General features: G+C 40.5%; 1 protein-coding gene across 1 annotated transcript in view; it reads right to left on the reverse strand.

The window, feature by feature from the left end:
- Positions 1-15208, reverse strand: part of LOC135480392 (uncharacterized) — a 139098-nt gene that overhangs the window by 69677 nt on the left and 54213 nt on the right. Inside the window, exons 10-19 of the mRNA XM_064760221.1 lie at positions 13883-14029; positions 12917-13063; positions 12290-12422; positions 10804-10874; positions 10200-10386; positions 9168-9323; positions 7598-8665; positions 6989-7078; positions 5882-6006; positions 5027-5237 (exon numbers count right to left, since the gene is read on the reverse strand). Coding sequence (XP_064616291.1) covers positions 5027-5237; positions 5882-6006; positions 6989-7078; positions 7598-8665; positions 9168-9323; positions 10200-10386; positions 10804-10874; positions 12290-12422; positions 12917-13063; positions 13883-14029 — 2335 coding nt within the window. The remainder of the gene's footprint in view (positions 1-5026; positions 5238-5881; positions 6007-6988; positions 7079-7597; positions 8666-9167; positions 9324-10199; positions 10387-10803; positions 10875-12289; positions 12423-12916; positions 13064-13882; positions 14030-15208) is intronic.

The raw sequence follows: 15208 nt of genomic DNA on the forward strand, positions 1-15208 counted from the left end.
GAATAAACTGCTGGACAAGGATAATTAATGGGCTGTACCAAATAATGTTATGACAAAGGACAACTGTTTGGTACAGGACAAAACTGACACGTGCAAAACAACTGCTCATGAAATTTATTAATAATATAAATGTCCTGCACCAATGTGAATAGCTGAAGGATTTGCCATTATGTCCTGTACCAACGTGAATGGCTGAAGGATTTGCCGTTATGTCCTGTACCAAGGTGAATAGCTGAAGGATTTGCCATTATGTCCTGCACCAATGTGAGTAGCTGAAGGATTTGCCATTATGTCCTGCACCAATGTGAATGGCTGAAGGATTTGCCATTATGTCCTGCACCAATGTGAATGGCTGAAGGATTTGCCATTATGTCCTGCACCAATGTGAATAGCTGAAGGATTTGCCATTATGTCCTGCACCAATGTGAGTAGCTGAAGGATTTGCCATTATGTCCTGCACCAATGTGAGTAGCTGAAGGATTTGCCATTATGTCCTGCACCAATGTGAATGGCTGAAGGATTTGCCATTATGTCCTGTACCAGTGTGAATGGCTGAAGGATTTGCCATTATGTCCTGCACCAACGTGAATAGCTGAAGGATTTGCCGTTATGTCCTGCACCACCCGTACCAATGTGAGTAGCTGAAGGATTTGCCATTTTGTCCTGCACCAATGTGAATAGCTGAAGGATTTGCCATTATGTCCTGCACCAATGTGAATAGTTGAAGGATTTGCCATTATGTCCTGCACCAATGTGAATGGCTGAAGGATTGGCCATTATGTCCTCCACCAACGTGAATAGCTGAAGGATTTGCCATTATGTCCTGCACCACCTGTACCAATGTGAGTAGCTGAAGGATTTGCCATTTCATCCTGCACCAATGTGAATGGCTGAAGGATTTGCCATTATGTCCTGCACCAAAGGGGAATGGCTGAAGGATTTGCCATTATGTCCTGTACCAATGTGAATGGCTGAAGGATTTGCCGTTATGTCCTGCACCACCCGTACCAATGTGAGTAGCTGAAGGATTTGCCATTTTGTCCTGCACCAATGTGAATAGTTGAAGAATTTGCCATTATGTCCTGCACCAATGTGAGTAGCTGAAGGATTTGCCATTATGTCCTGCACCAATGTGAATAGTTGAAGAATTTGCAGTTATGTCCTGCACCAATGTGAATAGCTGAAGGATTTGCCGTTTACGGTTATGTCATGCACCAATGTGAGTAGCTGAAGAATTTGCAGTTATGTCCTGCACCAATGCAAAACTTATTTCCAGGCTTCCCTGTACTCGATATCTACATACATTTGTTTGGGCCCTTCTTATTTACTCTGCGAGTTTTAAAACTATCAATGGTGATGAATTCATGAATGAAGGAAGTCCAGTTTTTTTTGTGATTACACATCATTCACAAGCAAGAGTTTGTTAATCTTAAAAATGTCACAGAATAACAAGGTCTCACATCCAACAGACACCCCCTGGTTAAAATGGATAGCTTCTGTGTTCTATCTATTTATCAAAAGAGCTATAAACTTTTTAATCCTAAATTATTTCACAAAGAGCGCAGAAACCAAAAGTGAAAAAATATCAGTACCAAATCTGTGAAAAATTTGTTTTACTATAGACATTAGTTCTTCATCTACGTTTACAACAGGAATAGCATGACCACTCCAATCCCTGATCTTCAATGAATTTGGCTTAGTTATTTTGGAGACATAACAAAATAAAAAATGGTGAAAAAACATTCCTTTTCCTGTTTCTGGTCACAAAATTATATAATGCTACATCAATTGGCTTTCCTTTTTTTCAGTAACAGATGGGTGGAAATGACTGACAAAATCGCATGTCGAAATTAGCGCAACAGAATAGGCCTAATTAAAGTTTGCAAAAACTCTAAAAATGGCCGGTTTAACTCAGTCAGACAAATTATCAAAGTCATTTCAGGAACCAAGCATTACTGTTTTAGGAGAAATATGACAGTTCTAGGCCAATTTTAGGCCAATTTGTGACATATTTTTAGGATGTTTACAGTTAGTTTATGACAGGCATGTTGAATCAAGGTCCTCAGCATATGTGGCTTACTCTGATGTAAAATCACAATATGCTGGTGCCAGTCAAATCCCATCCCAGGGCCTCCCCCCTGACCCCCTATACCGACTCCCCATCCCCCCCACCCCAAATCTGAACCCCAAGACAGACTGAGAATTCTTACAGATACGACCTGTGTTCAAAGAGAGCACAAAATAAGTGGAATGACTTCAACATGTTATTAGAAATACATGGCCTATGAAAAAAAAGGAGTACACAAAGACCAGCATGGAGAGTTAATGCTGTATGAATTAAGTGTAGGGCATGAATGAAAAGATTCCTAACACAACCCCAGGAGACCAGCCGAATATGTTGTACTCGCTAATTCCTAATGCCGAATCATGAATTACAAAAACAGGAATTTAATTTTTTACCAGCAACCAGCACTGTAAGTGTGACGCTCTGTCTGTCGCTCAAATTTCTGACATCATACCTTTTAACAAGAGTCTTACTCTTAAACAGTTTTTTTTTCTCCAGTTTTATTCCAGCTTGTCTCAAGGCTACTGTTTCACCTTTGCGCAGAATAATATTCATGGCACTGAAATATCTGTGTACAACATCTATGAATTATTTGATATTTAAAATTATCTTGGTTTAGGACATGTAGTGAATGACCTACAATTTCCCCCATAAAGGTGCATTTTGTCCTGCAACTGCAAATAATTAAATGCCACAAAATTTCGCTTTCATTGCTTAAGCTTACACGTTCTTCCACAAGGATATCACCCTGACTTCCAAACAAAACACCTTCCTAAGATCACTGGAACCATAAGCCTCACAAAAAATGTGTAACTTAGCCACCTGTGGAAAGTTCAGGTCATTTAACAATTCATCTCTTCAGGGGAGAGAACCGTGTTTAGCTATGTGTGCACAAGTAGAACATATCCACGAAGTACGAGAGAACACCAATGCAGTCCACAACCCACTTAATGATCAGTCATTTCACAATGATTCAGTTGTATCACTAGTTGCCTAGTTAAGACATCCATTCTACTGCAGACAAATTATCACCCATGAAGTCACAGGATTTGATCTCTGGAACAAAGTGTTTTGAGGACCTTGATGGAAGTCTTTTGTCGTCCAGAACTTCCAAAGCCAGTTTTCATGTTGGCTTGCATGAATTTCTCTGTGTTCAGATTATCACACAGTGATGTTGTTCATACACTAGCCTAAAAACAAACACATAGCCTACGACTCACAATTTCTGCGGAGAAAAAATCAAGTACTTTCTTCAATGTTTCTTTAATGGCACAGAAAACACTAAAATGAAGTACATGTCAGATGAAAGATCATTAAATACTGCTCTAAGAGATAAATGGATTTATAATTTCATATTTCTTAAACCCAGTAAAATGCTTTGGCATCACTAGATTATATGGTGGCTTTCTTGATCATACTGTGTGACCAGTGACCTTTACATTCAAAATGTATACATATACAAAGCTATAAATGCCTTCACCAAACAGGCCTTAAAACTGTCTCTCTGAAACAAAAAATATGGACGTGACATCACTGATACTCACTGGGTCCAACTCACCATATAATGAGATATTTTAAAATCGCTTTACTGGGATTGGAAAAATTCCATTTCAATTCAGCACTCAATAGTCATTTCAGTGTTTTCTTGGCCTTTGATCTTAGGCTGAAATAAATTCAACATCTGGAAGACACACATTCAAAATTCCAGTACAAAGTCACGATTGAATAATCTTGTCTGAAAATCAGTTGACATTAAAATGCAACAATATCGCCAGTATGTTCTTGTCTAATACTGTCTTTTGCTGCTGGACACTAACGACAGGGGTTTACTTTCAACGGGAATCCTGGAGTCCGATTCTCGCCATGTAAATTTGATCTGCATGGATTCCCGGAAGAAAGTCACAAGAAATAAACATGGAGCTGTGAAACTGGGTGCCTGGAGACATGTTTGTGAAAATATTTTGGTGGCTATTAAGCAGCGATAAAACATCGGAAGTGGCGGGAATCGGAACGACTCTATACAGTTTGCTTGTAAATGTGATCGCATCTACACTGGAGTTTTGGAACCACAAGGAAGATTTTATTGTGGCATGCTACTGTCAAATGTCACAGCCACGTAGCAAGTTCACTAGAAATGTCAGCAGCTCAATCAGCTACAGCAGACTTCTGTAGCTGAAAGCTTTGCTCTGAGGACCATTTACATTTTACTAGTAGGGCACATCTTACACATCTTACCAAATATAAAGAGTCTGCAACTGATTTCTTGATAACAAATGTCTGTTACCTGAACTTCTTAAATAAACTACATATATCAGATCAACTAAAACTGTTAAAACTTTATTGGCGTAGTGCTTTTTTTCTATCAAGAAGCCTGAGCCTTAACAATTTGGGGAAGGGCCATTCGATTTCCAAGTCACCTGGCCCTGCTGGCCTCTTGATTTGTGGGGCTTATTTCTACCCCTGTAAAGTGCTGTTTATGTCACCCAGAATCCCAAAAACTGTTTGATTTTATCAGGTATTAAAACCTGGAGTAACTGCATACTTTGTGCTACTAGAATTGACATAGGTTCTGGTGGATTCCCGCAAAAGCAAACCTTCGGGAATCCATTTAGATTCTGGTAAAGAATTACGAAAATGATGACCTGAAAAACGTACAGTATTTGAGTCTGAAAAGCAACCTGTACCTGTTGGTGGAAAACACGTACAGTATTTGAGTCTGAAGAGCAACCGGTACCTGTTGGTGGAAAACACGTACAGTATTTGAGTCTGAAGAGCAACAGGTACCTGTTGGTGGAAAACACGTACAGTACTTGAGTCTGAAGAGCAACCGGTACCTGTTGGTGGAAAACACGTACAGTATTTGAGTCTGAAGAGCAACAGGTACCTGTTGGTGGAAAACAGACACACAACACAGAAATAGTTCAATAATTGTGCCATTTCTAACCGAAAAACTTCACCTACCTCAAACGGCACTGCCTCGAAAAAGATGGCCATGAACCAGTTGAGGGTAACCGTGGAGATTTCGATGTCAATGTCTTCCAAGTGATGGCAAAGTTTAGGAAGCTTGTCAAGGATTATCTCCCTTAGGACCTCTTGGTCAGCCTGAGCACCAATCAGATTGTGATTAAAGTAGTTCGGCGAAAAGTACTTCTCCGTAACTGCCACCAGAGTCCTGAAAAACAGAGGTCACTTCAAGGTCACATGCATTTACACCCTCTGTTGTTTAGGTAATGAATATTTATTCAACACATGTAAAATCTGGACTTCAAGTCACGTGTGAAAGTTTGTCAGTTAATTGCCACACACTGCAGGTTTACTCCTGGTACTCTGGTTTCCTCCTTGAATACCACTGATCACCACTGTATAAGTGAAATATTCTTGAGTACAGCATAAAACCCCAATCAAATAAATAATCTGGAAATCTTTAATGTTGAATAACAAAAAAGAACTCTTATTGCTTTTTTTAGAGAAGCAAATCAACATTTCAGGTTTGTCTACATAACACGATGAACATGGCTGTGGGAGTTACTTCCCTTACTTTCAAACATCCTGCCACCGAACAAAGTAGTACCCAGTAAATCTGACACATAAAAACATTGCTTAACAATGAATTCTGCCAGGCTCAGTACAGTTATATAATATTCAATTCATCAAATGAGACAAAAATATGACTACAATAAAAACACTATCCTAACTTCACCGCAATTTTCTTTTTCATCCAAATGTATTCCACCATCCACTGAGGAGACAGCCATGGGGCAGCCTTACACACTATGACATATCTCATTAATCTGTGACATAAAAACTGGGTCTCACCAGAAGGCATCAGGGGGTTCCATGATGAGCAGAGACATGGCCACGATGAAGTTCAGCCCCTGACAATACCCCACTGACGGATTGTGGATGCAGAAGGCCAACAACACATCCTGGAGGTCATGGATCTGAAAGGTCAAAGGGCGGAGGCCAACAATAGGTCAAAGGTTAAAGACAGGTCAATAGGGGAGTTTGAACTCTTTTTATCATTGACAGTAGAAGAAGTCATGTCAAACATGTTAGGCAACTATTTTTGCTCACATTCACTATTACATGTGCGTGTGGAAAAAGTGTCATAAAAAGTCATTTAGAGTGGAGGAATGATGGAGAAGATTGAGAATCTGAATATTTGTGAACTTGAGAAGTTCCTAAATGAAAGACATGTCCTTTATGCCACTGGAAAACGGTGAGACAGGTGACCGGTATATTAATGTGCACAAAGCTTGCCAAACATTTTTCACCATTCACATGTCACAGTTGGACTGTTTTTACGTAACAAAAGATTTCCAACTCGAATCTCCCCTACTGTAGAATCTCCCCTATTGTAGAATCTCCCCTGCTGTAGAATCTCCCCTGTTGTAGAATCTCCCCTATGGTAGAATCTCCCCTCCACTGTAGAATCTCCCCAATTGTAAAATCTTCCTCTATTGTAGAATCTCCCTTGTTGTAGAATCTCCCCTATTAGGCTTGCAGGTCAAAATTTTAAACACTGCTTACATGTATTTTTCTTTTTCAAAATTTGACACAAAGAATGTAGTGGGACAGGGGACAGAAGATCAAATACTGCTCAAGATATTAGTTAATGCTCATGACATCATGAAGTTTTCAGAATACTCTAACGAAGACAGGATATTGAATAATGTTTAGAATTCCATATAGAGCTAGCCAAGTCCTATAGTGCCCAGGATATTAGTTAATGCTCATGATATCATGAAGTTTTCAGAATACTGTAATGAAAGCAGGATATCGAAGAATGTTTAGAATATTATATAGTGCTAACAAAGTCCTACAGTGCCCAGGATATCACTGAATAATAATAAGCACAATCTTGTGGAGGTAATGATACTGAGGTAGTGGTAAGAATAACATATAATGGCAGCTCAATCTCACCCCTTTAGAGCCTGGAGAAGAGAATTTGACATTGCTGGGCATTGTCCTCATCAGGTCCAAGGATATCTGCTTCCTGTACCGAGCTGCCAACTGTCACCAAACAAAACACTCAACTTTAGTTTGAACTGGATGTTAGGCCAACCTCAAGATAATAACAACTGGGTCGGATTTTCAGTTTTATTTTTATTCAAGTTTTGGACTTCTTAGTGTTGGCCTTACCCACAATGGTAGTCAGTATTACAGGAGGGTGGTCAGTATTACAGGAAGGTAGTCAGTATTACAGGAAGGTAATCAGTATTACAGGATGGTAGTCAGTATTACGGGATGGTAGTCAGTATTACAGGAGGGTGGTCAGTATTACAGGAGGGTGGTCAGTATTACAGGATGGTAGTCAGTATTACAAGATGGTAGTCAGTATTACAGGAGGGTGGTCAGTATTACAGGAGGGTGGTCAGTATTACAAGATGGTAGTCAGTATTACAAGATGGTAGTCAGTATTACGGGATGGTGGTCAGTATTACAGGACTGGTCAGTATTACGGGATGGTAGTCAGTATTACAGGATGAGAATACTGGGAAACCACTGCACTCTGATAGGTATCTGACAAACCTCCTCATGTATGGCCATAGGGGACCCAATAGGGACTGGTGGAAACCACTGCACTCTGATAGGTATCTGACAAACCTCCACATGTATGGCCATAGGGGACCCAATAGGGACTGGTGGAAACCACTGCACTCTGATAGGTACCTGGCAAACCTCCTCATGCATGGCCATAGTGGACCCAACAGGAACTGGTGGAAACCACTGCACTCTGCTAGGTATCTGACAAACCTCCTCATGTATGGCCATAGGGTACCCAATAGGGACTGGTGGAAACCACTGCACTCTGCTAGGTATCTGACAAACCTCCTCATGTATGGCCATAGGGGACCCAATAGGGACTGGTGGAAACCACTGCACTCTGATAGGTACCTGGCAAACCTCCTCATGTATGGCCATAGCGGACCCAATATGGACTGGTGGAAACCACTGCACTCTGATAGGTATCTGACAAACCTCCTCATGTATGGCCATAGGGGACCCAATAGGGACTGGTGGAAACCACTGCACTCTGCTAGGTATCTGACAAACCTCCTCATGTATGGCCATAGGGGACCCAATAGGGACTGGTATAAACCACTGCACTCTGCTAGGTACCTGGCAAACCTCCTCATGTATGGCCATAGCGGACCCAATAGGGACTGGTATAAACCACTGCACTCTGCTAGGTATCTGACAAACCTCCTCATGTATGGCCATAGCGGACCCAATAGGGACTGGTGGAAACCACTGCACTCTGATAGGTACCTGGCAAACCTCCTCATGTATGGCCATAGGGGAGCCAATAGGGACTGGTAGAAACCATTGCACTCTGCTAGGTATCTGACAAACCTCCTCATGTATGGCCATAGGGGACCCAATAGGGACTGGTATAAACCACTGCACTCTGCTAGGTACCTGGCAAACCTCCTCATGTATGGCCATAGGGGAGCCAATAGGGACAGGTACTAGGTATCTGACAAACCTCCTCATGTATGGCCATAGGGGACCCAATAGGGACTGGTAGAAACCATTGCACTCTGCTAGGTATCTGACAAACCTCCTCATGTATGGCCATAGGGGACCCAATAGGGACTGGTAGAAACCATTGCACTCTGCTAGGTATCTGACAAACCTCCTCATGTATGGCCATAGCGGACCCAATAGGGACTGGTATAAACCACTGCACTCTGCTAGGTACCTGGCAAACCTCCTCATGTATGGCCATAGGGGAGCCAATAGGGACAGGTAGAAACCACTGCACTCTGCTAGGTATCTGACAAACCTCCTCATGTATGGCCATAGGTACCCAATAGGGACTAACCACTGCACTCTACTAGGTACCTGACAAACCTCCTCACATATGACCATGGCTGACCCAATAGGAACCAGATTGGAACATTTTATCATGCGCCATACTGTTTACATATGTTGTCTTTTTCCTTCACCTGGTTCTTTTCACTCAACAATTCCACACCTCTAAATAAGCCTGCCATAATCATAAATAATACAAACCCTGAACAATATTTCAAGTTATATATCTGGTATAAAATTTTGTTATACAGCATCTTATTTTGGCAAGATCTTTTCCACAGACCTGGGAATCTGGCAGTGAGTTGCAGAGGTTTCGGAAAAAGTGAGGTCCTTTTTCCTTGCGTAGGTCATCCACTTGGCTGTAGACAAGCCTCCGCCAGACCTCTTTACGGTACTGGTGTGGTATTCCTCCGCGACACAACTGCTTCAGCTCTTTATCCTGTAACGATCACAACCCACAAAGGAAATTATTGCAAATTAACAAGATTAAACTTTGACTAAAATAATATAAAATGAACAAGATTTACTGATCAGGAGCCATTTGTAAAAGTCTTCTGAGCCATTGGCAAATAGTTATGCAGCACCTCAAGATTGAAAGCTCGAAGTGAAGCTGATTACGTATATTACTCTGTTATAAACACAAAAATCCACCAATATGTCACAAAATGGGGCAGAACTGCTGTCAGGAGTGTCTGGGCCAACTACAAATACAAAAGCACGTCAGTATAAACGCCAAAAAACGAATAGATTGACAAGCATATGTACGAACAGCAAGGCAGTCACACTGACAGCCATACTATATATTCCCTTATTAATGGATGGCGTATAAAAATGAAAAACCAAAGACTACTCTTACTTGAATGAGAAAAAATGTTCCAAGTCAAGTGTTCTATTTCTTAGGCAATATGGATGACTTTAGGTGCCGATAGTAACAAACAATTTTATTGCCATAAAGTTTACAGACAGACAGACAGACAGATGGGCGAACATTCATTCAGCAAGATAAACCAAACCATAATACAACCCATCACAAATGAAGTAAGTAGAACGACCACTGAAAACGGAAATTTCCAAGACAATCCTTCCTTTTGACTTTTTAGGCATTTAATTTCTTATGTAGATTTCATGGACCAGAGTTGGCATCAGTATTATATTAAACATTTTTTCATCTGATCTCAAACATCTCATTACATGTTGAAATCAATACTTATTAATATTAATCAAGAGACATTAGAGAATTTCGCAAGAAATTCGGACACAGATGAAAATAAAAGTGGAAGAACCCATAAAACTTAACCATTGACTATTATCTTACCGATCTGTCAAACTCTCTGTGCTGACAAAGAAAGTCCTTCCAGCGCAGCTGATGGTGTTCGTAGTTTGCCAGCTGCATTGTGTAGTGCTGGTTGAGTTGTTGGCAGATGTAATGAAGGAGCAGACCAGTGTTCTGATGGCTGTGTTTGAACCCATAGTTATCCACATGGTGAGGGCTGCCTGCCAATCTGGAACAAGCAGGAATCATTGACTGAGTGATTGATTAAGGCTATAACAGGTGATTCATTGATTTATTTGAATGATGTTTACAGATGCCTTTTCCTTCGACACCATGGCTATCAATTTCAGAGTGGAAGTCAGTCAGCAGAATTTTAACCAGGTACCTGACAAACCTCCTGACCTGACCCCACAGTCTTTCACCAGGTACCTGACAAACCTCCTGTCTTCAAGCCACTAGTGGCCTTCTAGCTAGATGGGGGCATGCAGATTCATTGCCTGGGGCCAATCAGCTCCGCCAGAACAACACGAGCCTATGAGCCCCTAGTAAATCGGCTGCTCTGAAGAAGACTACAGATTCCAGTTTCACAAAACTTGGCATTACCACAAAGGGGAGATAATCAGGTTTAAACCTGTTACCTTCTCACCTCTCAAATGTTGGCAGACTGGGATTTGTCCTCCGGGCTTCTGACAACAAACCTTTGACTGTGGCTTTGTGCTGAAACAAAAAAATGGATGAAAAATACACTGATTTTCACTATGTGAAAGAAAAACATTTCTTAAGGATTTTCAAGACCCTAATATCCAACATTGTCCAACACTTCCAAAAGCTGTTCAGTTTAGCTACAAACTTTCATGCTGGGTTAATAGGGAGGTTTAGAGTTCGCACTCTTATTGTTAAAGGTAAAAAATGTCGTTCTGCACCACATGACCTGTCAGAAATGTTAGATAACTATTTTTCATTACATTTACTATGACACTGTCACCTGAAAAAGGTTCCCAAGAAAGTTATTTAGAATAAACACACAATGTATAAAATTGAGCCTTCATGAACTTCCTAAGGGTAAGCCGTGTCAGCAGTTTATCCAGAAAATGCTGACAAATTAGTGTCGACAAAAGTTGCCTAACATTTTTGACACGTCAAATGATACAAACAGACTAACCATCAGACAGACAGACCATCAGACAGACAGACCATCAGACAGACAGACTATGAGACACACAGACAGACAGACCATCAGGCAGACAGACAGACCATCAGACAGACAGCCAGCCACAGACCATCAGACAGACAGACCATCAGACAGACCATCAGACAGACAGACTGACCATCTGACAAACAGACAGACTGACCATCAGACGGACAGACAGACCAACCATCAGACAGACAGAATGACCATCAGACAGAGAGACTGACCATCAGATAGCCAGACTGACCAGACAGACAGACTGACCATCAGATAGACAGTCTGACCAGACAGACAGACTGACCATCAGACGGACGGACAGACCAACCATCAGACAGGCAGACTGACCATCAGACAGACAGACTGACCATCAGATAGACAGACTGACCATCAGACAGACAGAATGACCATCAGACAGACAGACTGACCATCAGATAGACAGACTGACCAGACAGACAGACTGATCATCAGATAGACAGACTGACCAGACAGACAGACTGACCATCAGACGGATGGACAGACCAACCATCAGACAGACAGACTGACCATCAGATAGACAGACTGACCAGACAGACAGACTGACCATCAGATAGACAGACTGACCATCAGATAGACAGACTGACCATCAGATAGACAGAATGACCATCAAACAGACAGACTAACCATCAGACAGACAGACTGACCATCAGATAGACAGACTGACCAACAGATAGACAGACTGACCATCTGACAAACAGACAGACTGACCATCAGACGGACAGACAGACCAACCAGAGGGCAGACCAACCAGCAAACAGGCCAACAGCCAAAAGGACAGATCGACTGCTAGACGGACAGACAGACATCAGATGGCCAGACAGAGCGACTTACAGAGCCGCAAATCACAGCTAACAAATGATCCTTCACCAAACTGATAACCTGCACACCGATTTGCTTGACCACCTACCCTTTCCTCCCCATACAGGGTCACCTCCGCCCCATCCATAGAGTCCCCCGTGGGGTAGTGTATACATGATTGAACGATACACACATAGTTCCTCTTCCAGCCCTCAATCTCTGCCTCGTAGTGACGCAGTCTGCTGTTGTCATGGCAACAAAAGTTCACAAATACTTCATTCCATGTGATAAAATATTTCTACAATATCTGTGAAGATACACCTTTATCACATTATTTTCAAAGCTCTTTTCACTTAAACATTATGCATATGCAGGAACATCTTCTAAATAATCTAATTTTTACGATCACATCACACATTGATGTTCAGAGAAATTTTTGATATCAGAAAAAGTAATATTTTGGGGACTTATGGAGTTAATTTTAATTTACTGGACCAATAAATCTAATAAACATCATATGGAATATAGCTTGTAATCTAAAATGGTCTTTTATTCTTAGATTATTTAAATAATTAATTAAGATAGCTTCATAAATTCTAGATGGTTTCATAAGGTGAAATCCAATATGGATTCATAAATCCAAGACAGTTTCATAAATCCGAGATGGCCCCCATAAACCCAAGATGGCCCCCAGAAATCCAAGATGGACCCCAGAAATCCAAGATGGCTGACTCACTCTTCTTGTTCTCGGTATTTATCTTGTTCACTCTGTCGGATTTTTGCTAAGCGTCTTATCTCCTCATTCAAAAACCGGTTCTGGTTTGTGAGGACACGAACCGTCTCTTGCAAAGCCTTTCCTTTCTTTGTGGACATGAACTTACCACTGGCAAAGAAATAGCAAAAAATTCATCAATTAGCCAGATAATTAAAATTCAAATAAAATATTTATGAATTGTTTTCTGTCATGTTGCAAACAGGAATGTGACAGAGCACGTGCCAAGAGCTATGTCAGTGTGGATGAAGGAATATTATGCTAAAGTAACAAGATGTCTCAAGAATTGAAGCCTACATGACCCGACTTACCTTAATGTCTTAACCTTTTAGCATATGAAAGAGCAAATTTTAGTATCAGTTACACCCCTTTATAATTTGACTTTGGATACAAAACCACATGGGTTGGGTTGGTTTGGCCAATTACAGGGCTTCACACAAAGTTTAATTTTATTAGTTTTCCAAGAACAATGCCCTCGGAATATACACGAACAAACACCTTGCAAAAATGCAAAAACGTTGAAGAATTGTAGTACATGTATAGAATATGCTATAAAATAAATAAATTAGTAACCTAATTAGTAAGATTTCTGGTTGAGCATTGTTGATGTTGAGTGTTATGGTAAGATAAGCCCTCCAACTTTCAATATCCATTTTCTCACATTTCCTGTCATTTTCATTGCCAGTACAGACACTGGATAGTCTTTCAGACATGTTTAAAAAATTATGAAAGACATCTGGTAAAGAAGCCAAAAAAATGATATGCATATGTCCTGCATTTCACCAGACTTGATAAGAAATTACATGGGTTTTTTTTAGGGCACTTTTCATACCAATAAAGAAATAAAGAAGATATTCGATAAAAAATTTTCAGGAAGATGGAAGAAATATTGGCATGAAAAGGGATGAAAACATAAGGCTGGAGTCCTACCCATACAGCATTTGTCTCTTGATGTCAGCCACTCCAAGCTGATCTAGCGTCTGGTCCAGCTCATGAATAATGGCATCCTTCTTCTCCAACATATCGTGGAAAAACGTCTGCTGGTTCAGCACCTTGGCCAACTCGCACTTCGTGGCACTTTTAACAGAGTCGTAAGTTTTCAGATATCACTCATACTTGGTGAGGCCAACAACTGAGAATTTTTCCAGCATTCTGAAAACTCATTTTCCCAAGGCTTTTATGAAAATTGGCCTTGAGAAAGAACAGTTTTGTACAAATTGACTGAATTACCTTCAATAAATAAAGACATTATTATAAAGATGCATTGTTAACGGTCTCAACAGCTCATATGCATCACAGATTTACCTCAAGATAAAACTGTTGTTATTTGTTTCATCTAGCATACTTCCAAGTATCAAAAGGTAAAATGAATTTAAATGACATTTGGAGTTGTCGTCTAAATCATAACTGTATTTGAGGAATCAGCACAAATTCTGTCCTCGCTAAATATAATTTTTTTTTCTATAATGGCTTCAATTTCTTCCAACTTTTTCCCAAATACCTATAAATGTATCAAATTTATCACAAAGGGCTTAAACAGCCCACAATATTAGTTAATCAGAAGTATTAGTTACTTCATTTTCTTTAAGGTAATCAAATATGACTCCACTCCCCACCCCCCTGTACCAAAATATCACTCCCATACTACATCCACAAACTATGAATACCACACACCATAGGTTTTGTCTTCTTAAAATGTTTAATGTTAGAAATACATCTGTATTCCAGAAATTCATTTTTTAGTACATTTTTTTATTATGTATTTGATTGGGGTTTTACACCATACTCAAGAATATTTCACTTATACGACAGTGGTCAGCATTATGGTGGGAGAAAACCCATGGACACCAGCAGATTACTGACAGACCTTTCCACGTATGGCCGCAGAGGGAGCCAACATGTTCTAGACTCGAACTTACAGTGACCGCACTGGTGAAAGACTCCTGCTTCACTGTGCCATGCTAGCATGCTAACCCCTCAGCCAATGAGGCTCTATTTTTTTTTTTTTTTTTTAGCAAAAATGTTTTTTAGAAAGACCTTTAATTTACTTCTATTTCAGTCCCTCTTTGATGGATTTCTTAGGCATACTTTGGAGCATGACACAACTGCTCGCTATGAAATTATAGGAAACACTATTCACTGTCACTTGAAAAGGCAAACAATGTCACAATCAACAGATGACAGGTCCGCCACCATTAAGCTATTGCGAAACATCTGAATGTGCTAACAGAAACTCTTAAAGAGAAAAGTGTGATG

The sequence above is a fragment of the Liolophura sinensis genome, chromosome 13, assembly GCF_032854445.1.
Source record: "Liolophura sinensis isolate JHLJ2023 chromosome 13, CUHK_Ljap_v2, whole genome shotgun sequence".
Taxonomy (NCBI): Eukaryota; Metazoa; Mollusca; class Polyplacophora; order Chitonida; family Chitonidae; genus Liolophura; species Liolophura sinensis.